General features: G+C 47.7%; 5 protein-coding genes across 5 annotated transcripts; all 5 read right to left on the reverse strand.

The window, feature by feature from the left end:
• Window positions 1-9,266: 9,266 nt before the first annotated feature.
• On the reverse strand, window positions 9,267-11,570 carry LOC129773798 (uncharacterized protein K02A2.6-like). The gene has a single exon (XM_055777449.1). The coding sequence runs from the start codon at window positions 11,568-11,570 to the stop codon at window positions 9,267-9,269; it is 2,304 nt and encodes a 767-aa protein (XP_055633424.1).
• Window positions 11,571-12,400: 830 nt separating this feature from the next.
• Window positions 12,401-16,308, reverse strand: LOC129773799 (uncharacterized). Its single transcript, XM_055777450.1, has 2 exons — window positions 16,287-16,308; window positions 12,401-13,569 (listed from the first exon to the last, which is right to left on the reverse strand). The coding sequence occupies exons 1-2, from the start codon at window positions 16,306-16,308 to the stop codon at window positions 12,401-12,403; spliced, it is 1,191 nt and encodes a 396-aa protein (XP_055633425.1).
• A 224-nt stretch (window positions 16,309-16,532) lies between these two features.
• Window positions 16,533-18,818, reverse strand: LOC129773800 (uncharacterized). Its single transcript, XM_055777451.1, has one exon. The coding sequence runs from the start codon at window positions 18,816-18,818 to the stop codon at window positions 16,533-16,535; it is 2,286 nt and encodes a 761-aa protein (XP_055633426.1).
• Window positions 18,819-19,049: 231 nt separating this feature from the next.
• On the reverse strand, window positions 19,050-21,839 carry LOC129773801 (uncharacterized). The gene has a single exon (XM_055777452.1). The coding sequence runs from the start codon at window positions 21,837-21,839 to the stop codon at window positions 19,050-19,052; it is 2,790 nt and encodes a 929-aa protein (XP_055633427.1).
• An 888-nt stretch (window positions 21,840-22,727) lies between these two features.
• On the reverse strand, window positions 22,728-24,386 carry LOC129773802 (uncharacterized). The gene has a single exon (XM_055777453.1). The coding sequence runs from the start codon at window positions 24,384-24,386 to the stop codon at window positions 22,728-22,730; it is 1,659 nt and encodes a 552-aa protein (XP_055633428.1).
• Between the last annotated feature and the right edge of the window lie 421 nt (window positions 24,387-24,807).

A 24,807-nucleotide genomic window follows, 5' to 3' on the forward strand; every position in this document is an offset into this window, starting at 1 on the left:
TGCAGCTTGGAAGCAGAAGGCAGTGCATGGTGCCCACCCCCATCAACTGGACCGGCCACACGTCGACAAGGCCGCATCTAATCTGTGGCTAACGCGTGGTGAACTCTCTTCAGTAGTAGAAGCCGACATGATAGCCATCCAGGACAGGATAATGCCGACGAGAAACTGCAGGCGGTACGTCTGGCATCAAGACGTTGATGACATTTGCCGGATGTGCCATCAACCAGGTGAAAACATAGAGCACATTATGGGAGGCTGTCCCGTTTTGGCCAACGCAGCCTACACCGAGCGCCACAACAACGTGGCCCGTATTGTTCATCGACAACTGGTTCTCCAATGTGCTCTACTGGAAGACAACGTACCAAACTACCGGTACCTGCCTGCACCTGTCCTGGAAAATGACCGTTTCAAGCTGTACTGGGATCGCACTGTTCTGACCGACCTCTCGATCCACCACAACCGGCCAGATATAATGGTTTACGACAAGAGCGACCGCAAAGTCACCATCATCGATGTCGCTATTCCACTGAACCAGAATCTGGAGGAGACCCACGGTCGCAAAATCTGCAAGTACCGACCATTGGCCGTGGAGCTCAAGGAACTGTGGGGGCTAAGGGAGGTCCCAAGAATTGTTCCAGTCATTCTCTCTGGAACTGGAATTGTCCCGAAGACACTTCTGGAAGCGCTAAAGGTGTTGAATATGGAGAAGGAATTGGCCGGCATCCAAAAGTCGGTCATCCTTAGCACCTGCGCGATTGTCCGACAATTTCTCGGTCAGGACTGAAACAACACGAGCATGCAGATACGTGCATTCCGCAGAGCCTAGTCCCCCTTTGGCATTCAGAAGCCCGGGGGCAGGTGAAAATTCTGGCTAGGTTCGCCTAGTTAAGAAGTGAGATAAGTCTGCCAAAAAAAAAAATAAAAATCGTTTTGGTTCTCAAATGGGGATCAACATAAGGGTAGGAGCCTGCCTGTTGGTCTCAAATGTTCCTATCTCACGCCTCCACGAAGATCATATGACGACATTTTTAGATCGGGCGTGAACTGGGAACACACACCTGGTCTTGGCTCCGAGAACGGGTGTCGAAAGTGGTTAAGTGAGGGGGTGCGAGCGAGTCAGAGCGCTATATCTCTCCCGGGGAAGGCCTCCCGGGTCATGGAGACCTTGCCAACCCGCTGTCTCCCGGGCAAAGGAGATACACCCAGACAATGGAGCTACGTTCACGAAGAATAATTAGAATGCGATCGCCCGAGGAGGGTCCCCGAACTGGAGCTGGTCCTGGAACGGGAGTAAGAGCGAGCGGCCAGCGGCTGGAGGGCGAGGTGCAAGAGCGGGCCACCAGCCGGGTTCAACCCGAATAGCTACCGCCACAAGGAAACAGCAGCCATCGACATCACCCAAGAAACGCTGCGCCTACGAGGCGTGTTGTGACTGCCAGACGGCAGTCGTCCACACTCGTGGGTACCACTAGGCGCCGGATCATGTGGACACACGAAATGAACGAATTCGTGATCCGCGCCTATTACATCTGCACTGCTTTGGAGACGGACATGAGCGGTCGCCCTCGAATACTAACAATGTTCGAGGAAGCGTATCCAGAGTTCGTCGGGAGGCTTGATCAGAACGCGATGAACGCGAGGCGTAGAGCGATAGTACGCAACAACATGCTCTCCCAAACGCAAATCGACGAGATCAAGCAGCAGGTGCAGAGAGAAATAAGCTCCAGGAACAACAGAGCAAGCGATGTGTCGAGACGAAGTTCAGTACGGCTGAGCAATTCATTCGCGAGTGGGGCACGCGAATCAGCACCAGTGGAGGCCACATTACAACAACCCCCTGAGCCGGAAGACCCACAGCCAGATCAACAACTACTACGCGATCTGGTCTTCCACTACGACGAGGCGATCTCACAGTTCCGCGACACAGATCCATTGTCGCGCCCCAGGATCCCGAAGTTGCAGCATTCCCGCAGGCTGACAAGTGCAGTAAAGCTCATTAACGAGCACGTTCTTCCGCTGCACTTGGTTGATGCTGAGAACATGGAGGAGTTGCAACTGAAAGTTTACTGCGCTGCTGTGGCGACCGCCAAAAGTTTAGGATACCGTATTAGGCCAAGAGGCAGACTGCTCCAACATCTCCGTGAAAGGCGTGAGCCTCCATGGCGAAGGAGATTGGAGCAACGGATCCTAAACAAGCGCGCCGCAATTGGAAGACTGATGGCGTACAAAAGAGGCAGCAGATCGGCGAAATTATGTCGCCAAGTTGCTACTGAACTTCGCCAGCTGGGAGCTCACCAGCTGACGGAAAAACTCGACACACTGGTACAGCAATTGAGCGTCCTTACAAAACGGCTGAAACGTTACTCTGACTCTGCAAAGCTCCAGGAACAAAATCGGATGTTCAGAGATAACGAGAAAGCGTTCTACGACCACATTAGCGACGAGAAGCCCGACTACCGCGAAGGTTTGCCAGATATTAGCGATGTGACGAACTTCTGGGCTGGTATTTGGGAGACCTCAGTAGAACATCGTGACGGGCAAATGTGGTTAAGACGGGAGGAGGAGAGTTGTGGTGAAATTGGAGAGATGCCAGCTATCATCGTCGGAGAGAACGATGTCCGCGAAGCCTCGCGGTACCTGGGGAACTGGGCAGCACCGGGCCCCGATGGTGTCCAGAACTTTTGGCACAAGAAGCTGACCGTCGCACATCCAAAGATAGCTGAGTGCTTCAACAAGGTGCTACGTGACCCACACAACCTTCCTGAATTCGCCACCCGTGGCGTCACCTTCCTCCTCCCGAAAGACAGCAACACATTAAACCCATCAAAGTACAGACCGATAACGTGCCTATCGAGTCTGTACAAAATACTGAGCAGCATAATTACCGCCAAAGTTTCTGCTCACTGCGAACAGCATCACATCATCGCAGAAGAGCAGAAAGGATGCAGGAAAAATACGCATGCTTTGCAGCCATCATCGCATGCTTTGCAGGCCATCATCGACGCAGCCATAGTCGGCCAGGCGGTATATAACCAGCGGAACCTAAGTATGGCCTACATCGATTATAGGAAGGCTTATGACTCCATACCTCACTCGTTTCTTGTCCGGGTATTGGAGCTCTACAAAATTGATCCCGTCGTCGTTAGGTTCCTGCAGCATGCGATGAGGCAGTGGAGTACGTCTCTGCACCTCAGTGATGGGGAAAATGTGTTGCAGTCTAGAACGCTGCAGATAAAGAGGGGGATATTCCAAGGCGACTCTTTCAGCCCGCTTTGGTTTTGTCTGGCACTGAACCCCCTCAGTAGGACGCTCAATAGAAACGGTCATGGCTATAAAATAAGGTATGGCGACGGCGCCCACGAAGAAGTGACCCATACCTTCTACATGGATGATCTCAAGGTCTACGCTGATTCAGGTCAGCGTCTAGGTGTAGCTATCCGGGTTGTCGAAGATATAAGCAGGGACATCTTAATGGAGTTCGGCCTTGACAAGTGCCGCTGTGTCCATCTGCTGAAAGGGCAGCTTACCGAATCCGGAGGTTACGAGGTCTATGACGGCGAGTTCATAAGAGACATGGTTCGTGGCGAATCCTATAAATATCTTGGATTCCGACAGCTCACCGGGATTCGCCACTCCGACATCAAGACGGAGCTGCGAGACAAGTTCTTGAGTCGAGTGAACTGTGTCCTGAGGACTTTCCTCAACGCGGGGAACAAGGTACGCGCGATCAACACATTAGCGGTTCCCCTGCTGACCTTCAGTTTTGGTGTAGTCAAATGGAGCAAAACTGACCTAGAGGACCTTGAGAGGAGGATGAGGAAAGCATTCAAAGAGGCCGGAATGCACCATCCTCAATCGGCACTGGAGAGAGTTTCACTGCCACGCAAAGAAGGGGGACTTGGAATAGTCGACATATCTGCACTGTGTGTTGCCCAGGTACGACAACTGCGCGAGTACTTCGCAGAACGCGCCAACCAAAACGCGCTATACCGGGCTGTCTGCGCCGCCGACAGAGGATACAGCACTCTGCACTTGGCGCAAGCGGAGTACCAACTCAACTGCAATCTGCAGACAGTGGAGGAGAAGATTGCAGCTTGGAAGCAGAAGGCAGTGGATGGTGCCCACCCCCATCAACTGGACCGGCCACACGTCGACAAGGCCGCATATAATCTGTGGCTAACGCGTGGTGAACTCTCTTCAGTAGTAGAAGCCGACATGATAGCCATCCAGGACAGGATAATGCCGACGAGAAACTGCAGGCGGTACGTCTGGCATCAAGACGTTGATGACATTTGCCGGATGTGCCATCAACCAGGTGAAAACATAGAGCACATTATGGGAGGCTGTCCCGTTTTGGCCAACGCGGCCTACACCGAGCGCCACAACAACGTGGCTCGTATTGTTCATCGACAACTGGCGCTCCAATGTGCTCTGCTGGAAGACAACGTACCAAACTACCGGTACCTGCCTGCACCTGTCCTGGAAAATGACCGTTTCAAGCTGTACTGGGATCGCACTGTTCTGACCGACCTCTCGATCCACCACAACCGCCCAGATATAATGGTTTACGACAAGAGCGACCGCAAAGTCACCATCATCGATGTCGCTATTCCACTGAACCAGAATCTGGAGGAGATCCACGGTCGCAAAATCTGCAAGTACCGATCATTGGCCGTGGAGCTCATGGAACTGTGGGGGCTAAGGGAGGTCCCGAGAATTGTTCCAGTCGTTCTCTCTGGAACTGGAATTGTCCCGAAGACACTTCTGGAAGCGCTAAAGGTGTTGAATATGGAGAAGGAATTGGCCGGCATCCAAAAGTCGGTCATCCTTAGCACCTGCGCGATTGTCCGACAATTTCTCGGTCAGGACTGAAACAGCACGAGCATGCAGATACGTGCATTCCGCAGAGCCGTCCCCCTTTGGCATTCAGAAGCCCGGGGGCAGGTGAAAGTTCTGGCTAGGTTCGCCTAGTTAAGAAGTGAGATAAGTCTGCCTAAAAAAAAACACACACACACACAAAAAGCCGGCGAACACACACACACAGCCGTTGAGTTGCCGGTCTAGAATAGCACTTCGGGTCTTGGTCCCTGTCCCTGTCGTATGAGGCGACCAATCGGGTGACAACGCGAGTAAGGGCGCGGTAAAGCCTATTGGAGATTGCACGGGGGAAATACCGTGTACAGGAGCCACGAAAGGAGTGCCAAGCACATCAGGATTGACGCCAGTAAGATCCTGATTACGACATACTGGTTACGACATAGAAAACGGACACGATACGGAAACGATTTCAACACGACGCTAAAGGCTGACAGTCGTACTATCCTGTTCCATGAGTAAGGAAGGGTGACACCTTCCAGAAACGGCGTGTAGGCTGTCCCAGGAATCAGTGGTCGAATGCAGAAATCTCGACGAAATCACGACAGTGTAGTGTCGAGAGTCGCTGAAATAAAAAAATACGTCCTTACAGGTTGCTCGCTAAAACACTTCTGCCTTTATTCGTTTTATGTTCATTTCCTCTAGTTGTTACAGACACGTCAACCGTCAAGCATTATGAGTGTATATGTGTGATACGGATACGGTTCTATACAGACATCTGAACCGTCAACATTAATCATATAAATATATGCATACTATGCTACAATACTACATTACTTTTCCCTTTTCAATTTTTTTTTTAGGCAGACTTATCTCACTTCTTAACTAGGCGAACCTAGCCAGAATTTTCACCTGCCCCCGGGCTTCTGAATGCCAAAGGGGGACTAGGCTCTGCGGAATGCACGTATCTGCATGCTCGTGCTGTTTCAGTCCTGACCGAGGAATTGTCGGACAATCGCGCAGGTGCTAAGGATGACCGACTTTTGGATGCCGGCCAATTCCTTCTCGATGTTCAACACCTTTAGCGCTTCCAGAAGTGTCTTCGGGATAATTCCAGTTCCAGAGAGAACGACTGGTACAATTCTTGGGACCTCCCTTAGCCCCCACAGTTCCTTGAGCTCCACGGCCAATGGTCGGTACTTGCAGATTTTGCGACCGTGGGTCTCCTCCAGATTCTGGTTCAGTGGAATAGCGACATCGATGATGGTGACTTTGCGGTCGCTCTTGTCGTAAACCATTATATCTGGGCGGTTGTGGTGGATCGAGAGGTCGGTCAGAACAGTGCGATCCCAGTACAGCTTAAAACGGTCATTTTCCAGGACAGGTGCAGGCAGGTACCGGTAGTTTGGTACGTTGTCTTCCAGTAGAGCACATTGGAGCGCCAGTTGTCGATGAACAATACGGGCCACGTTGTTGTGGCGCTCGGTGTAGGCTGCGTTGGCCAAAACGGGACAGCCTCTCATAATGTGCTCTATGTTTTCACCTGGTTGATGGCACATCCGGCAAATGTCATCAACGTCTTGATGCCAGACGTACCGCCTGCAGTTTCTCGTCGGCATTATCCTGTCCTGGATGGCTATCATGTCGGCTTCTACTACTGAAGAGAGTTCACCACGCGTTAGCCACAGATTAGATGCGGCCTTGTCGACGTGTGGCCGGTCCAGTTGATGGGGGTGGGCACCATGCACTGCCTTCTGCTTCCAAGCTGCAATCTTCTCCTCCACTGTCTGCAGATTGCAGTTTAGTTGGTACTCCGCTTGCGCCAAGTGCAGAGCGCTGTATCCTCTGTCAGCGGCGCAGACAGCCCGGTATAGCGCGTTTTGGTTGGCGCGTTCTGCGAAGTACTCGCGCAGTTGTCGTACCTGGGCAACACACAGTGCAGAAATGTCGACGATTCCAAGTCCCCCTTCTTTGCGTGGTAGTGAAACTCTCTCCAGTGCCGATTGAGGATGGTGCATTCCGGCCTCTTTGAATGCTTTCCTCATCCTCCTCTCAAGGTCCTCTAGGTCAGTTTTGCTCCATTTGACTACACCAAAACTGAAGGTGAGCAGGGGAACCGCGAATGTGTTGATCGCGCGTACCTTGTTCCCCGCGTTGAGGAAAGTCCTCAGGACACAGTTAACTCGACTCAAGAACTTGTCTCGCAGCTCCGTCTTGATGTCGGAGTGGCGAATCCCGGTGAGCTGTCGGAATCCAAGATATTTATAGGATTCGCCACGAACCATGTCTCTTATAAACTCGCCGTCATAGACTTCGTAGCCTCCGGATTCGGTAAGTTGTCCTTTCAGCAGGTGGACACAGCGACACTTGTCGAGGCCGAACTCCATATAGATATCCCTGCTTATGTCTTCGACAACCCGGATAGCTACACCTAGACGCTGACGTGAATCAGCGTAGACCTTGAGATCGTCCATGTAAAAGGTATGGGTCACTTCTTCGTGGGCGCCGTCGCCATACCTTATTTTATAGCCATGACCGTTTCTATTGAGCGTCCTACTGAGGGGGTTCAGTGCCAGACAAAACCAAAGCGGGCTGAAAGAGTCGCCTTGGAATATCCCCCTCTTTATCTGCAGCGTTCTAGACTGCAACACATTTTCCCCATCACTAAGGTGCAGAGACGTGCTCCACTGCCTCATCGCATGCTGCAGGAACCTAACGACGACGGGATCAATTTTGTAGAGCTCCAATACCCGGACGAGAAACGAGTGAGGTATGGAGTCATAAGCCTTCCTGTAATCGATATAGGCCATGCTTAGGTTCCGCTGGTTATAAACCGCCTGGCCGACTATGGCTGCGTCGATGATGGCCTGGTCTTTGCAGCCATGCGTATTTTTTCTGCATCCTTTCTGCTCTTCTGCGATGATATGGTGTTGTTCGCAGTGGGCAGAAACTTTGGCGGTTATGATGCTGCTTAATATCTTGTACAGACTCGATAGGCACGTTATCGGCCTGTACTTTGATGGGTTCAATGTGTTGCTGTCTTTGGGGAGGAGGAATGTGACGCCACGGGTGGCGAATTCAGGGAGGTTGTGTGGATCACGTAGCACCTTGTTGAAGCACTCAGCTATCTTTTGATGTGCGACGGTCAGCTTCTTGTGCCAGAAGTTCTGAACACCATCGGGGCCCGGTGCTGCCCAGTTCCTCAGGTACCGTGAGGCTTCGGGGACATCGTTCTCTTCGACGATGATAGCTGGCATCTCTCTAATTTCACCACAACTCTCCTCCTCCCGTCTTAACCACATTTGCCCGTCGCGATGTTGTACTGGGGTCTCCCAAATACCAGCCCAGAAGTTCGTCACATCGCTAATATCTGGCAAACCTTCGCGGTAGTCGGGCTTCTCGTCGCTAATGTGGTCGTAGAACGCTTTTTCGTTATCTCTGAACATCCGATTTTGTTCCTGGCGCTTTGCAGAGTCAGAGTAACGTTTCAGCCGTTTAGTTAGGACGCTCAATTGCTGTACCAGTGTGTCGAGTTTTTCCGTCAGCTGGTGAGCTTCCAGCTGGCGAAGTTCAGTAGGCCGCACGATCGCAGCAACTTGGCGACATAATTTCGCCGATCTGCTGCCTCTTTTGTACGCCATCAGTCTTCCAATTGCGGCGCGCTTGTTTAGGATCCGTTGCTCCAATCTCCTTCGCCATGGAGGCTCACGCCTTTCACGGAGATGTTGGAGCAGTCCGCCTCTTGGCCTAATACGGTATCCTAAACTTTTGGCGGTCGCCACAGCAGCACAGTAAACTTTCAGTTGCAGCTCCTCCATGTTCTCAGCATCAACCAAGTGCAGCGAAGAACGTGCTCGTTCATGAGCTTTACTGCACTTGTCAGCCTGCGGGAATGCTGCAACTTCGGGATCCTGGGGCGCGACAATGGGTCTGTGTCGCGGAACTGTGAGATCGCCTCGTCGTAGTGGAAGACCAGATCGCGTAGTAGTTGTTGATCTGGCTGTGGGTCTTCCGGCTCAGGGGGTTGTAGTACTGTGGCCTCCACTGGTGCTGATTCGCGTGCCCCACTCGCGAATGAATTGCTCAGCCGTACTGAACTTCGTCTCGACACATCGCTTGCTCTGTTGTTCCTGGAGCTTATTTCTCTCTGCACCTGCTGCTTGATCTCGTCGATTTGCGTTTGGGAGAGCTTGTTGTTGCGTACTATCGCTCTACGCCTCGCGTTCATCGCGTTCTGATCAAGCCTCCCGACGAACTCTGGATACGCTTCCTCGAACATTGTTAGTATTCGAGGGCGACCGCTCATGTCCGTCTCCAAAGCAGTGCAGATGTAATAGGCGCGGATCACGAATTCATTCATTTCGTGTGTCCACATGATCCGGCGGATTCATTTTTTTTATTTTCATTTATTTATTTTTTTTATATATTCACATATTGATTTTCTACCGTATTTAGCTATGATGAACATAATCCTGTAAATATCCTGGCTGTCGCGTCGTTCTCTTAGTTCTGGACTCAGAATGAGATACCCATTTTCTGGAATCGTTAATGTCACTATGACAAGCTTTTTCCGATGGTGATGGCGATGTTGATGATGTTAACGACGATGATGATGCTGTGCTTGTACTAGGATTGTTGCCTGAAGTTTCATTATCAGTGTTGATGCGTTGCAAGTGAGACACATGCCTACGATATTGTACCCCTGAAGTTTCTGAAACTACCACTGCTTCACCTCCGTTCCGTTTTGTCACCTTGAATATCTCAGGACCAAAGTTTGTTGTTAGTTTGTTTACCTTTGTCATTTGTTTTAGTAACACCTTATCCCCTTCAATGATAGGGTTTAATCTGGCATTACGTCGCTGATCAACATATATTTTTCCCTTTTCCTTTCTCTCTTTATCTCTATCAGACACCTCCTCATCGGAATCCTTCGGTTGATAGATAGATGGTAGTTTATCTCGTATGTTGTAGCCGAAAAGCAATTCCGAAGGGGTTTTCCCAGTCGTCGAGTGTGGAAAAGATCGATACATCAGAAGATATTTATCTAATTCACATTTCCAATCTGTATTTGTTACCTGACTTATGGATAGCCTTTTCAGAATGGATCGATTTTGCCGTTCCACTTCGCCATTTTGTTGCGGCCAATATGGAGTTGTATTGATCAACCTGATATTGTTTGCTTCGCAATAATTTCGAAACTCTTCGCTAGAGAATTGTGGGCCGTTATCGGCCGTAACGGATAACGGCAGCCCGAAACGTGCGAAAATCGATGTTAAGCGCTTAATGGTGTCACTTGAATCTATTTTCTTCATTATTTCAACCTCAATGTAACGACTAAAATAGTCGACCACCACAAATAAGTAATGCCCCGTTGGAAGTGGACCAAGATAATCAATGGCCAGATGTTTCCAGGGTTCTGATGGCAGTTCTCTTCGCTTCATCGGTTCAGGTGCTGCTGGAGCTGCCACTAACACACACCCTCGGCAATTCTTTATATATTTCTCGACCTGTGCATCTAGTCTTGGCCACCAAACCTTCGCACGAAGTCGCTGCTTCATTAACGTCATACCCGGATGACCCTCATGTGCCAAATCAAGTGTTCGCTTTCGTAAACTCTGTGGCATAACTATTCGAGTTCCACGCAATAAGATTTTCCCGGCGAAACAAAGTTCTGTTTCAAACAGCTTGAAGGGAGCTGCATCTTCATTCCATATGCCTTGTTGTAATGCGGTTTTGATAGATCCAATCGAGCTGTCTGCTTCAGACTCTTGCTCGACCTCGGTTATTTTTATGGCAAACGGGACAGCGTTTGAAACCACCCAGTGCACATAATGTTCCGCGTATTCATCAAAATCCTTACCCTTCACTTCGGATGTAACTGCCAGTCGTGATAATGGATCAGCTATGTTTGTTTTGCCCGGTCGGTATATAACTTTACCTTTATATGACTGCATTCGAACAACCCACCTTTCGATCCTAGCACAAGGCTTTGATCGTGGTCCAAAAATAGTTTCGAGTGGTTTATGATCTGTGATCAATTCAAATGATCTCCCATACAGATAGAAATGGAACCGCTCGACTGCCCAAACCAATGCTAAAGCTTCCTTTTCTATTTGTGCATATCGTTTTTCGACATCTGTCAAACTCCGACTCGCATACGAAATTATTCTCGGTCCTCGATCATTTATCTGGATGAGAACAGCCCCTAGACCTACAGGGCTTGCGTCAGCAATTAACTGAGTACGATCATCAACGTCAAAGTAGCCTAAGGTTGTAGGGTTCGCCATGTAACTTTTCAGTTCACGGAAAGCTGTTTGATGATCACGGTTCCAAACAAACCTGTTTTGATGTTTGGTTAGTTGACGGAGAGGATCAGTTAAGGTGGCTAAATCTGGAATGAACTTTCCCACAAAATTAACTAAGCCAAGTAAACTTCGTAATTCTTCCTTGGAAACTGGTTCTCGGAAATTTCTAATTGCTTCCAGCTTATCCTTGTCGGGTCTAATTCCATTGGCAGACAGGATATGCCCCAAGAATTTCAGCTCTCTTACTCCATATATACATTTGGTATCGTTAAGCTTAACGTTCATTACTTGCAGCTTACGACGTACCTTCTCCAAACGTATATCATGCTCCTTTTGATTGGAGCCGTGTACAATTACATCGTCAATAAAGTTTACACACCCTTCGCATCCACTCAAGACTTGTTCCATAATTTTCTGGAACAGTTCTGGAGCGCAGTTGATGCCAAACATTAGGCGGGTATACCTGTATAAACCCTTGCGCGTGATAAAGGTTGTTATTTTCCTGGATCTGAGTGATATTTCCACCTAAAATGAAACTCAATATTTTAAAAATTCAATCAAAGGTATTTTTATTGAACATTTTTTTCGATTTATCACAAATTGACAGTTTCACAAGGATCCAACCACGTAAGTAACAAAAGGAAAGTCAAAAATCAGAGCAGTTAGTTCATACGACAAGGTCAGATAAAATAAAATCTTTCTCAATATATATCCATATCCAGCAATTCGTTCAATTAACAGCACTGTCAATTTGGAATCGGGTAATCATTATTAGCCCACCTGGTGAAATGCGTTCTCAACATCAAGCCTTGAGAATATTTTCGCCTTGGCGAGATCTGGAAGAAAATCCTCAATTGTTGGCAATGGATGATTCTCTCTCTCAACTGCTTCGTTTACCCGCCGCATATCAACACATATGCGCACATCATTAGCACCTTTGGGCACAACGACCATTGGAGACACCCATTTAGAAGGTTCATTCACTTTTTCGATGACACCTTGACGCAGCAGCTCATCCAGTTTCTTGTCAACCAGCTTTTCTAATGCAACTGGGATGCGTCGATATGGCTGAATAACTGGTATGTCTGGCTTAATAGGAATGTCGATAACTATGTCTTTGATGGTTCCCAAAGGTCCTGCTTTGTCCTCCGTACCAATTCCATTTACCGCAATATCTATCTTCAGAATACCCATGGCCGTCGCGGTATCTCGACCAATTAAAATTTTCCCGCATCCTCTTACGACATAAAAAATAGCCGATTCGTTCCGACCATTCAAGTTTATGATAGCAGTAAATACACCGAGAACTGACAATTCCTGTCCACCATAAACTCTGAAGGTCTTGATACTTCCCGCGATTGGTTGCTAACATTTAACTTTTTGGATTTCATTTGTTCCCAAACTAATTCACTCAGTAGGTTATATTTAGAGCCTGAATCAATTATCGCTGAAACGGCGACGCCTCCTATTTCGCATTGCACTTCACCGTCGTTTTCAGATGTCGTCATGTTGAATATATATTCCGTCTCTTTGTCAACGATTTGATTGATTGAATTTGATTCCTGATTTCTGATTCCATCACTTCCATTGTCAGCCGATTTTGGTACAACATCTCGATTGACAGTGGGTGCTATCGGTTGCTTACGTTTACGACACTTTTTTGCGAAGTGGTCACGTCCTCCACATTTATTGCATGATTTGCCTCTCGCCGGACACTTTTCATCTCTAGCCATGTGGCCAGAATATCCACAACGATGGTATTCCACACGCGTCGAATCAATGAATCGATTTATTCTATCATACGATGGTTTAACATCAATTTTGTTCACCTCGCTGACAAGGGGCTTCAATGCTTCTTTAGCAAAAGATTTTACTTGTACCGCCACTGTTTCAAAGATCTTAGCCACTCTCAAAATTTCTTGCAGATCAGCATCACCTCGTTTGAGTAAATCTCTGCGCAATACTGCTGACTGGCAACTTTCGATTATCTGATCTTTGACGTTTTCCTCCACTTTATCTCCGAAACCACATCGTTCGGCTTGAACGCGTAATCGAACTGTAAAAGAATCGATACTCTCGTCAACTCTCTGCTTCATTTGACGCAACAGGTGTCGCTCATAGGTAGTATTTTCTTTGGGAAGGAAAAACGCATTCAATCTTGTTACAGCTTCTTCGTAGCATGACATGTTCGGTGTATAAGTATCCACATTCATTAGTGGGCCACGCATTCCACTATCCGGTAATTCTGGTAGCGTATCGAACAACTGCTGAACGTTTGGGCCTGCAAAATGTAACAGCAAATCTTTCATCCACTCTTCGTCGTCGATCCGGCTCGCTCGCACCATCGTCTCGAACGATTTCAGCCACTTACGCCACTCAATGCCAACGTCATCCGTATGGGATGCGTAATCGAATGGTTGCAAATGCATACCGAGGGATCGAATCGTATCTGCAAATAATACATAAACAAACATTATGGTTCTGCTGTCATTTCTCTGAGCGAGTGTGAGTAAGGTCCGATTTCATAAAGTAGCAAAACTAGTGATACAAATCGGTTTTCTGCATCACACAAACAGATTAGTATATGCTTCCTCTTTTGTCGATGCCTCATTCTTCGCTCACTAATACTATAACACTCGACCGTTATTTTTCTTGTCCATCGACTAATGTTTTTTTTTTCCAGTCAATAGCTTCGAGCAAAACTACAAATTTTCCGCATTTAAGTGATTTGTCCGTATCGAATTACAACTTTTACCCTGATTTTCACAGAACAGAACCAGACTTTTCATACTCCGCATAAAAGCGACTGTTCTATTTGCACAACATTTCCTGCCTGCTGATCAGCAGAATGGAGTCAGACATTTTTCTTTCCGCATTTGAGCGACTGACCCATTTCAAAACATTTCCTGCTCTTGAGCAGAATGGAGTCAGATTTCTTTTCCGCATTTAAGCGACTGATACATTTCGACATAATCTTCACAGTTCCACAGTTCACAACCAATTTTCCTCAAAGTTTTTTTTTTTTTGAATACCTACCCAATGAATGCGCCATTTTGCCACTAACACACACCCTCGGCAATTCTTTATATATTTCTCGACCTGTGCATCTAGTCTTGGCCACCAAACCTTCGCACGAAGTCGCTGCTTCATTAACGTCATACCCGGATGACCCTCATGTGCCAAATCAAGTGTTCGCTTTCGTAAACTCTGTGGCATAACTATTCGAGTTCCAAGCAATAAGATTTTCCCGGCGAAACAAAGTTCTGTTTCAAACAGCTTGAAGGGAGCTGCATCTTCATTCCATATGCCTTGTTGTAATGCGGTTTTGATAGATCCAATCGAGCTGTCTGCTTCAGACTCTTGCTCGACCTCGGTTATTTTTATGGCAAACGGGACAGCGTTTGAAACCACCCAGTGCACATAATGCTCCGCGTATTCATCAAAATCCTTACCCTTCACTTCGGATGTAACTGCCAGTCGTGATAATGGATCAGCTATGTTTGTTTTGCCCGGTCGGTATATAACTTTACCTTTATATGACTGCATTCGAACAACCCACCTTTCGATCCTAGCACAAGGCTTTGATCGTGGTCCAAAAATAGTTTCGAGTGGTTTATGATCTGTGATCAATTCAAATGATCTCCCATACAGATAGAAATGGAACCGCTCGACTGCCCAAACCAATGCTAAAGCTTCCTTTTCTATTTGTGCATATCGTTTTTCGACATCTGTCAAACTCCGACTCGCATACGAAATTATTCTCGGTCCTCGATCATTTATCTGGATGAGAACAGCCCCTAGACCTACAGGGCTTGCGTCAGCAATTAACTGAGTACGATCATCAACGTCAAAGTAGCCTAAGGTTGTAGGGTTCGCCATGTAACTTTTCAGTTCACGGAAAGCTGTTTGATGATCACGGTTCCAAACAAACCTGTTTTGATGTTTGGTTAGTTGACGGAGAGGATCAGTTAAGGTGGCTAAATCTGGAATGAACTTTCCCACAAAATTAACTAAGCCAAGTAAACTTCGTAATTCTTCCTTGGAAACTGGTTCTCGGAAATTTCTAATTGCTTCCAGCTTATCCTTGTCGGGTCTAATTCCATTGGCAGACAGGATATGTCCCAAGAATTTCAGCTCTCTTACTCCATATATACATTTGGTATCGTTAAGCTTAACGTTCATTACTTGCAGCTTACGACGTACCTTCTCCAAACGTATATCATGCTCCTTTTGATTGGAGCCGTGTACAATTACATCGTCAATAAAGTTTACACACCCTTCGCATCCACTCAAGACTTGTTCCATAATTTTCTGGAACAGTTCTGGAGCGCAGTTGATGCCAAACATTAGGCGGGTATACCTGTATAAACCTTTGCGCGTGATAAAGGTTGTTATTTTCCTGGATCTGAGTGATATTTCCACCTAAAATAAAACTCAATATTTTAAAAATTCAATCAAAGGTATTTTTATTGAACATTTTTTTCGATTTATCACAAATTGACAGTTTCACAAGGATCCAACCACGTAAGTAACAAAAGGAAAGTCAAAAATCAGAGCAGTTAGTTCATGCGACAAGGTCAGATAAAATAAAATCTTTCTCAATATATATCTGTCGGTAGATCATCAAAGCAGCGGACGGGCCGTTGTCCGTTCGAGCGAAACGTTTCGAAAAATCCCTTGCAGGGGGTAGCAGATTATAGCAGGTAAGTCTTCCCACTATTTTTCACTTTTCTTTCAGGTCCAATGTTCTAATTATTTCAGGTTAGTATTCGCACTAATTTAAATTCGTTTTATTTAGTCTAACTTAACACTTAACAATTCAATATAACTTCGATATCAGTTGCACAAATTATTTTTCCCACTGAGGTTAACTTGTTCACGAGGTGTCTTCGGCCGGAAAGAGGTTGACAGCAGGCGTCGTTGAGTAAAAAAAGAGTTGACGGCAGGCGTCGTTGAACAGGAAAGAGAAAGAGCTAAGCACGACGTCCTCCTTTTATACCCGTCGTGACGTCATTCATTCGATATGCGGAAATGATTAAACGTCAACCAAACGCGAGACAAACGCATAATAATAACAAACGCATGTCTGACGAACGAGGGGTTTTCGTTGTTGTAGTTCCTCCATCCACAGATAGTTGGCGCTCCTTCGTGTTGTCACGAACATACCGGCCCCTTCAGAATCGTCCATTCTGACAGTTAAACGATAAATGAACATTGTTGATGATGGTTCCTTCGATGATGATGAGAGCGGCTGTCACTCGATAGACGTCAGGCGATGTTGTTTTGATTCCGAGCGACGACGATGACCAGTAACTTGTCCCTCATTAATCAGGGCGTTGTATTTATTTTATTATGAGTGAATCTGCTGGAATCGTGACGTGGATTTCTTCAGTAAAGCGGATGTTGTTGTTTTTAGTATTCGGTGTTGTTGTTATTCGGTGGTGTTTCCTCTTGTGTGGGTGAAATTGGCAGCAAACAAATCTTCGACACAGGACGAATGTAGCGACCTTCCGGCGTCTGAACGGTGACCACACGGATGATGTTGTCGGCGCCAGGATGTACTTCGATGATTCTTGCTGTTGGCCATACCATCGGAGGACAATTTTCATCCTTTAGAAGAACGAGCTGACCCTTGCTGATTGTGACTGGAGGACGGCACCACTTTGTTCTCGCTTGAAGTGTCGACAAATATTCGGAGTGCCACCTTTTCCAGATGTTCTGCAGTAGTTTCTGGGTTTGCTGCCACTGCGTCAAGCGGTTTAGAGGAATTTCAGACACATCCGAATCTGGCACGGCCTTTAGAGCGGACCCAACAAGGAAGTGGCCCGGTGTTAGCGGTTCCATGTCGGACGGATCGTCGCTGATGGGAACGATGGGACGAGAGTTAAGGCAGCATTCAATTTGCGCGAGTAGCGTGAGCATCTCGTCAAAAGCCAAGCGATGAGTTCCCAGAGCGCGAGTGAAGTGTTTTTGTGCGGATCGAATAGCGGCCTCCCACAGGCCACCGAAATGCGATGCTTTAGGCGGATTGAAATGCCAAACAATTCCGTTGCTGGCACACTCTTGGGCGACTGCTTGACGATGTTGCTGGTTTCGCACAAGTCGTTGTATTTCGTTGTCCGCTCCGAGGAAGTTACGGCCGTTGTCGCTGTAAATCTCCGCGCACAGACCTCGACGAGAAACGAAGCGACGTAGAGCCTGAATAAATTTTGCTGTGCTGAGGTCGGTGACGAGCTCTATGTGCACAGCGCGTGTGGAAAAGCACACAAATACAGCGATGTACGCTTTGTTTGGGGCTGCTCGACGGTAGGGTGGTTGAAGCGTTATTGGACCCCAGTAGTCCACTCCCGTAGTGGAGAAAGGTCGGTTGGCGGTTACTCGTGCGGCTGGTAGTTCGCCCATGAATTGTTCCACAAGCTTCGGGCGGGCTTTGAAGCAGATGATACACTGGTGGACGACTACTTTTGCTAGACTTCTGGCCCCTGTGATCCAGTACCGCAGGCGTAAAATTGTAAGCAGAAGTTGTGGAGCAGCGTGCAGTTGTTTCAAGTGTAAACTGCGAACCAGAAGAGCCGAGAGAGGATGCGAGCCAGGTAGCAAAATCTGATGCTTACTGTCGTAAGGCTGTGAGGCGTGAGCGAGACGCCCACCAATCCTGATTAGCCGTTCCGGAGACATGAATGGAGCGAACCACCGAAGACGAGACTTAGGTCTAACGGGTTGTGACTGCTGAAGCCTTTTCCACTCGTCGGGAAACTCTTGCTGCTGAACGAGTCTGATCAAAGCAGCTTCCGCGTTTCGTATTTCGTCCCTACTGAGGGGATTAATTTCCGAAGTTTGGTTGTTGGTGTTGATTGTCAGCTTGTAGTTGTGAACGCGATTCAGCAGAAAACGATGACAGTAGGCCACAACTCGTACCAAGCGTGTGTAGCTGGAGAATTTTTCCACGATTTCATCTATGAAGCTAGGTTCGGTGACCACACGCGAAGCGACTGCTGTGGTTTTTATTACTTCCTGTATCTCTTCCGAGTTGGAGACGTTGTTTGTGCGTCGAGCAGGCCAAGCTGCTTCATCGAGTCGCAGCCATCGTGGCCCATTCCACCAGATGTCGTTTTCGAGTAGACTCTCTGCAGAACAGCCGCGAGAGAGACAGTCAGCAGGATTGTCCAGTCCGGTTACGTGGTTCCAGTTGCAGTGTTCGGTTGATAGTTGGATTTTGGACTCACGATTCGCAACGAAGGTGGTCCACGTTGACGATGTACTTTGGAGCCAGCAAAGCACGGTTGTTGAGTCCACCCAAAAGTAAGCTTCGGCGGGTAGTTGGAGGGATGACGTCACCTTTTGGTACAGTTGGGCGGAGAGAAGAGCTCCGCAGAGCTCTAGTCGAGGTATAGATTGTTGCTTGAGTGGAGCTACTTTTGATTTAGAGGTTAGTAGCGCCACTTTGATCGCGCCTGTAGAGTCAATAGACCTGACGTAACAGCAAGCGCCGTACGCTTGTTTGCTTGCATCGGAGAAAAAGTGGAGTTGAGTGAGCGTTGGGTTCGAGCATAAAATGTAGCGTTCGATTCGAAGCTCATTCAAGCGAGGAAGTTCGGAGAGGTACAATCCCCAGCGTGAGACGAACATCGACGGCAGTTGGTCGTCCCAGCCCCACGATTTGCCTTCGTCGGTCAGAAGCGTCCACAGTGTCTGCATAAAGACCTTGGCAAATGTTACCACTGGACCCACCAGGCCGAGTGGGTCAAACAAACGAGCGATTTGCGACAGAGCGATGCGTTTAGTGAGTGGAGTGGAATCGGTGAGAATCTGAATACGGTACAGTAGAAAATCGTTGGCTGGTTCCCAGTGCAATCCTAACGTTTTGATGCATTGGCCGTCGTCGAGTTCTACGGTGGGCTTCAGGGCAAGGTTGTCTTCAGCTACTCCTTACAAAACAGATTGTTCGTTGGAGGCCCACTTGCGGAGTTGGAATCCGCCTCTCGACAGGAGCGCTTCAAGTTGTTCTCGGAGTTCGATGGTTTCCTCTACGCTGTTGGCTCCCGAGAACAGGTCGTCGACATAAAAGTCCTTTCGTAGAACCTCTGCTGCCTTGGGAAAGTTGTTTTGTTCGTCGTCTGCAAGCTGCTGAAGAACTCTCGTCGCTAGAAAGGGAGCGCTCGCGGTGCCGTAGGTAACCGTTTGTAGTTCGAAGGTGTCTAGAGGTGCGTCCGGTGTAGAACGCCAGACGATGCGCTGTAACGGCGTGTCTCGTGGGTCCACCAGGATCTGGCGGAACATTTGCTTAATGTCAGCAATTAGCATTACCTTGTTTCGCCTCGAGCGCATGATGATGCTTCGGAGGTCCTCCTGCACGATCGGACCGACCAGGAGGGCGTCATTCAGAGATGGGCCGTTGGAAGTCTTAGCCGATGCGTCAAATACGACCCGAAGTTTCGTGGTCGTACTCTCTTCCCGAATGACTGCGTGGTGCGGGAGATGATAGCAGTTTTCAGGCGGTGTCTGGTAGTCCGTGACGCGTCGCATGTGTCCAAGTGACTGGTACTCGTTCATGAAGTCAGTGTATTGATCAGCGATATCGTGTTGGAGATTCAGACGACTCTCGAGCATCCGAAACCGACGAATAGCGTTGGAACGATTATCACCAAGCTGCTCGAGTACGTTGCTTTGTAGTGGTAGGCGAACGATGTACCTGTCGTCCAGGTTGCGAGCTACAGTTTGGCGAAAGTGGTTCTCGCATGCTGTTTCTTCCACCGAATAGCACGATGAGGGGTTGCCTTCCTCGATGGTCCAAAATCGCTCCATCTGATGCTGTAGTTCAGTGACCGTTGTGACGTTGGCTACGTTGGAAACGATCGGAGTGGTTGGGGTTCCGTTCGAGATTTTCCCGGACAACACCCAACCAAGTACGGAGTTGACGAGGAATGGCGACGAGTCTCCGAGTTGGATTCGACCATCCACCGTGAAGAGGTCAAAAAAGATTTCCGCGCCCAGAATCAAGTCGATCGGATGAGAGCGGTAGAAAGTCGGATCGGCCAACTGAATTCCAGGAGGGATCTTCCATGCAGAGGGATCTATGGATGACGATGGGAGATCGATTGTGACCTTCGGAAGTACCACTAATTCCACGGTGGCGGAGTATTCACTCGTTCTGGAACGTATGGTGGACACGATTTTGTAGCGCGCGTAGGTTGATGACTGCCCAATCCCCGAGATTGGCAGCGAGATCTTTTGACGTGGTGCCTTGATCGACTGCGAGAACGACTCCGTTACGAAACAGCATTCGCTCCCAGAATCCAGAAGAGCCCGAGCGAGATGAGCTGCCCCGTTGGCATCGACCAAGGTTACAATAGCAGTAGCGAGTAGGACGTTCTTGTGACGACTCTCAGATGGAGCGCAGTTAGGCGTATAGTTGAGAGATGCGCTGATACAAGATTTTGGTGTTTGATGTTCAGCCGCTGGAGTGGGGACCGATCTCGCGTGTTCGGATTCTGTAGCCCTGGAGTGCACAGCGACTACGTTTTCCCCCGAGCAGAGTTGAGTGTGATGACGTCCTCTGCATCTTCGACAAGAGCTGGAAGATGGACAGTCCCGCACCGGATGACCCTTTCGAAGGCAGTTCCTGCAAAGCTGCAGGCGACGAACGTGTTTCTCCTTTCCCTCCAGATCCAGCTTCGAAAAGGCAGGGCAAAGGTAGACCGGATGATGATCGAGGCAGACGGCGCAGTTTCGACCGCTGTTGGTTGACTGCTGAGAAGCGTTGTTACTGACTACTGGCCGTTGAGTAGGCCTTTTTGACGTAGCAGGGGGTGGAATTTCTGGAGCCTTCATATTGATAGTTTGTAATACTATCACTCGCCTCTTGATGAAGGTGGTCAGTTCCTGGAACGACACGTTGTCCAGCGCAGACGAATGCTCCTCCCAGTCTCTCCTCGTGGTCGGGTCTAGTCGAATGCTAAGCATGCGGATCAGGATTATATCCCAATACTCCGTGCGTTCACCGAGCTGTTTCAGGATTTTCACGTTCGATTCAAATTTCTCGACCATCGAGTGCAATTCCGTCGCAGATTCCCGCTTCAACGAAGGGAAGTCGAATAAAGCATCTACGTAGGTGCGCTTGAGTCGGGCAGTGTTCTGATAGTGATTTATCAGAAGTTCCCATGCAATAGGGTAGTTCTCGGCGCTGATCGGAACGGTCTGAACGAGTTTCAGTGCATCGCCAGCGAGTGAAGAGCGCAGGTAGTAGAACTTTTGTATGCTCGAGAGATCGGCCGAGGAATGAACCAGTGACACAAAAAGGTCGTGGAAATTGAGCCACGTGTCAATATTTCCACTAAACGTAGGCAGTCTGACGTCTGGCAGGCGGATGTGCGACGACTGTGCAGGAAGGTGGCGAGAATGACTAGCCAGAGACGCGATCGACGTAGTAGGCTGCTTGTTCATGGCCAAAAGAAACCCCTTTGCTTTGTAGAAAAGCGACTCGAACGCCATCCGCTCCTTCAAGAGTTCATCCAGAGCATCATCGTCCTGCATTTCTAGATCGCTTTGGACGCTGTCCAGGTCGGTCCACAGCTTCTGAAGGTGTTCAAGACGAACCGGAACTTCGAGGTAGTCCCTATCCTCCTGATACTCGTCGACAAAGATTTTGATCTGGATGAGTGATGACTTCAAGCTCTTGTAGCGCGATTTGAGTCCTTTGATGCGGCGTTCGGCGGACATGATGGCAGAGTATGGAGCTGATCTGCAAAACGCAAGACCGCAGGGCTCTCACGGGAAAAATTAACGTTATTGGAAATGCAATTACCTTGTGAAAGGCAAAAATGTGCCTTGTATGAATAATTCAATAACAGGAACAATGGACGCTACCCGCAGCGAGCTCGTGGATGTTCTAGAACGTTCCAAATGGATCGAACAATGGCGGATCGTAGATTGTAGCACGTGGGTACCAGATGAGCGGAGTTTCGACGCTTATCCGGTTCGAAGGACCTGATGTCGGTAGATCATCAAAGCAGCGGACGGGCCGTTGTCCGTTCGAGCGAAACGTTTCGAAAAATCCCTTGCAGGGGGTAGCAGATTATAGCAGGTAAGTCTTCCCACTATTTTTCACTTTTCTTTCAGGTCCAATGTTCTAATTATTTCAGGTTATTATTCGCACTAATTTAAATTCGTTTTATTTAGTCTAACTTAACACTTAACAATTCAATATAACTTCGATATCAGTTGCACAAATTATTTTTCCCACTGAGGTTAACTTGTTCACGAGGTGTCTTCGGCCGGAAAGAGGTTGACAGCAGGCGTCGTTGAGTAAAAAAAGAGTTGACGGCAGGCGTCGTTGAACAGGAAAGAGAAAGAGCTAAGCACGACGTCCTCCTTTTATACCCGTCGTGACGTCATTCATTCGATATGCGGAAATGATTAAACGTCAACCAAACGCGAGACAAACGCATAATAATAACAAACGCATGTCTGACGAACGAGGGGTTTTCGTTGTTGTAGTTCCTCCATCCACAGATAGTTGGCGCTCCTTCGTGTTGTCACGAACATATATCCATATCCAGCAATTCGTTCAATTAACAGCACTGTCAATTTGGAATCGGGTAATCATTATTAGCCCACCTGGTGAAATGCGTTCTCAACATCAAGCCTTGAGAATATTTTCGCCTTGGCGAGATCTGGAAGAAAATCCTCAATTGTTGGCAATGGATGATTCTCTCTCTCAACTGCTTCGTTTACCCGCCGCATATCAACACATATGCGCACATCATTAGCACCTTTGGGCACAACGACCATTGGAGACACCCATTTAGAAGGTTCATTCACTTTTTCGATGACACCTTGACGCAGCAGCTCATCCAGTTTCTTGTCAACCAGCTTTTCTAATGCAACTGGGATGCGTCGATATGGCTGAATAACTGGTATGTCTGGCTTAATAGGAATGTCGATAACTATGTCTTTGATGGTTCCCAAAGGTCCTGCTTTGTCCTCCGTACCAATTCCATTTACCGCAATATCTATCTTCAGAATACCCATGGCCGTCGCGGTATCTCGACCAATTAAAATTTTCCCGCATCCTCTTACGACATAAAAAATAGCCGATTCGTTCCGACCATTCAAGTTTATGATAGCAGTAAATACACCGAGAACTGACAATTCCTGTCCACCATAAACTCTGAAGGTCTTGGATACTTCCCGCGATTGGTTGCTAACATTTAACTTTTTGGATTTCTTTTGTTCCCAAACTGATTCACTCAGTAGGTTATATTTAGAGCCTGAATCAATTATCGCTGAAACGGCGACGCCTCCTATTTCGCATTGCACTTCACCGTCGTTTTCAGATGTCGTCATGTTGAATATATATTCCGTCTCTTTGTCAACGATTTGATTGATTGAATTTGATTCCTGATTTCTGATTCCATCACTTCCATTGTCAGCCGATTTTGGTACAACATCTCGATTGACAGTGGGTGCTATCGGTTGCTTACGTTTACGACACTTTTTTGCGAAGTGGTCACGTCCTCCACATTTATTGCATGATTTGCCTCTCGCCGGACACTTTTCATCTCTAGCCATGTGGCCAGAATATCCACAACGATGGTATTCCACACGCGTCGAATCAATGAATCGATTTATTCTATCATACGAGGGTTTAACATCAATTTTGTTCACCTCGCTGACAAGGGGCTTCAATGCTTCTTTAGCAAAAGATTTTTCTTGTACCGCCACTGTTTCAAAGATCTTAGCCACTCTCAAAATTTCTTGCAGATCAGCATCACCTCGTTTGAGTAAATCTCTGCGCAATACTGCTGACTGGCAACTTTCGATTATCTGATCTTTGACGTTTTCCTCCACTTTATCTCCGAAACCACATCGTTCGGCTTGAACGCGTAATCGAACTGTAAAAGAATCGATACTCTCGTCAACTCTCTGCTTCATTTGACGCAACAGGTGTCGCTCATAGGTAGTATTTTCTTTGGGAAGGAAAAACGCATTCAATCTTGTTACAGCTTCTTCGTAGCATGACATGTTCGGTGTATAAGTATCCACATTCATTAGTGGGCCACGCATTCCACTATCCGGTAATTCTGGTAGCGTATCGAACAACTGCTGAACGTTTGGGCCTGCAAAATGTAACAGCAAATCCTTCATCCACTCTTCGTCGTCGATCCGGCTCGCTCGCACCATCGTCTCGAACGATTTCAGCCACTTACGCCACTCAATGCCAACGTCATCCGTATGGGATGCGTAATCGAATGGTTGCAAATGCATACCGAGGGATCGAATCGTATCTGCAAATAATACATAAACAAACATTATGGTTCTGCTGTCATTTCTCTGAGCGAGTGTGAGTAAGGTCCGATTTCATAAAGTAGCAAAACTAGTGATACAAATCGGTTTTCTGCATCACACAAACAGATTAGTATATGCTTCCTCTTTTGTCGATGCCTCATTCTTCGCTCACTCATACTATAACACTCGACCGTTATTTTTCTTGTCCATCGACTAATGTTTTTTTTTCCAGTCAATAGCTTCGAGCAAAACTACAAATTTTCCGCATTTAAGTGATTTGTCCGTATCGAATTACAACTTTTACCCTGATTTTCACAGAACAGAACCAGACTTTTCATACTCCGCATTCAAGCGACTGTTCTATTTGCACAACATTTCCTGCCTGCTGATCAGCAGAATG

This window comes from Toxorhynchites rutilus, chromosome 3 (assembly GCF_029784135.1).
Source record: "Toxorhynchites rutilus septentrionalis strain SRP chromosome 3, ASM2978413v1, whole genome shotgun sequence".
Classification (NCBI taxonomy): domain Eukaryota; kingdom Metazoa; phylum Arthropoda; class Insecta; order Diptera; family Culicidae; genus Toxorhynchites; species Toxorhynchites rutilus.

Coding starts and splice junctions, on each gene's coding strand:
- LOC129773802 (XM_055777453.1), bottom strand. CDS start 24,386: ATGCATTTGCAACCATTCGATTACGCATCCCATACGGATGACGTTGGC.
- LOC129773801 (XM_055777452.1), bottom strand. CDS start 21,839: ATGTCCGCCGAACGCCGCATCAAAGGACTCAAATCGCGCTACAAGAGC.
- LOC129773798 (XM_055777449.1), bottom strand. CDS start 11,570: ATGTTTGGCATCAACTGCGCTCCAGAACTGTTCCAGAAAATTATGGAA.
- LOC129773799 (XM_055777450.1), bottom strand. CDS start 16,308: ATGGACGATTCTGAAGGGGCCG. Junction 13,570..16,286: donor GGACGATTCTGAAGGGGCCG/GTATGTTCGTGA, acceptor TATTATTTGCAG/ATACGATTCGATCCCTCGGT.
- LOC129773800 (XM_055777451.1), bottom strand. CDS start 18,818: ATGCAGACACTGTGGACGCTTCTGACCGACGAAGGCAAATCGTGGGGC.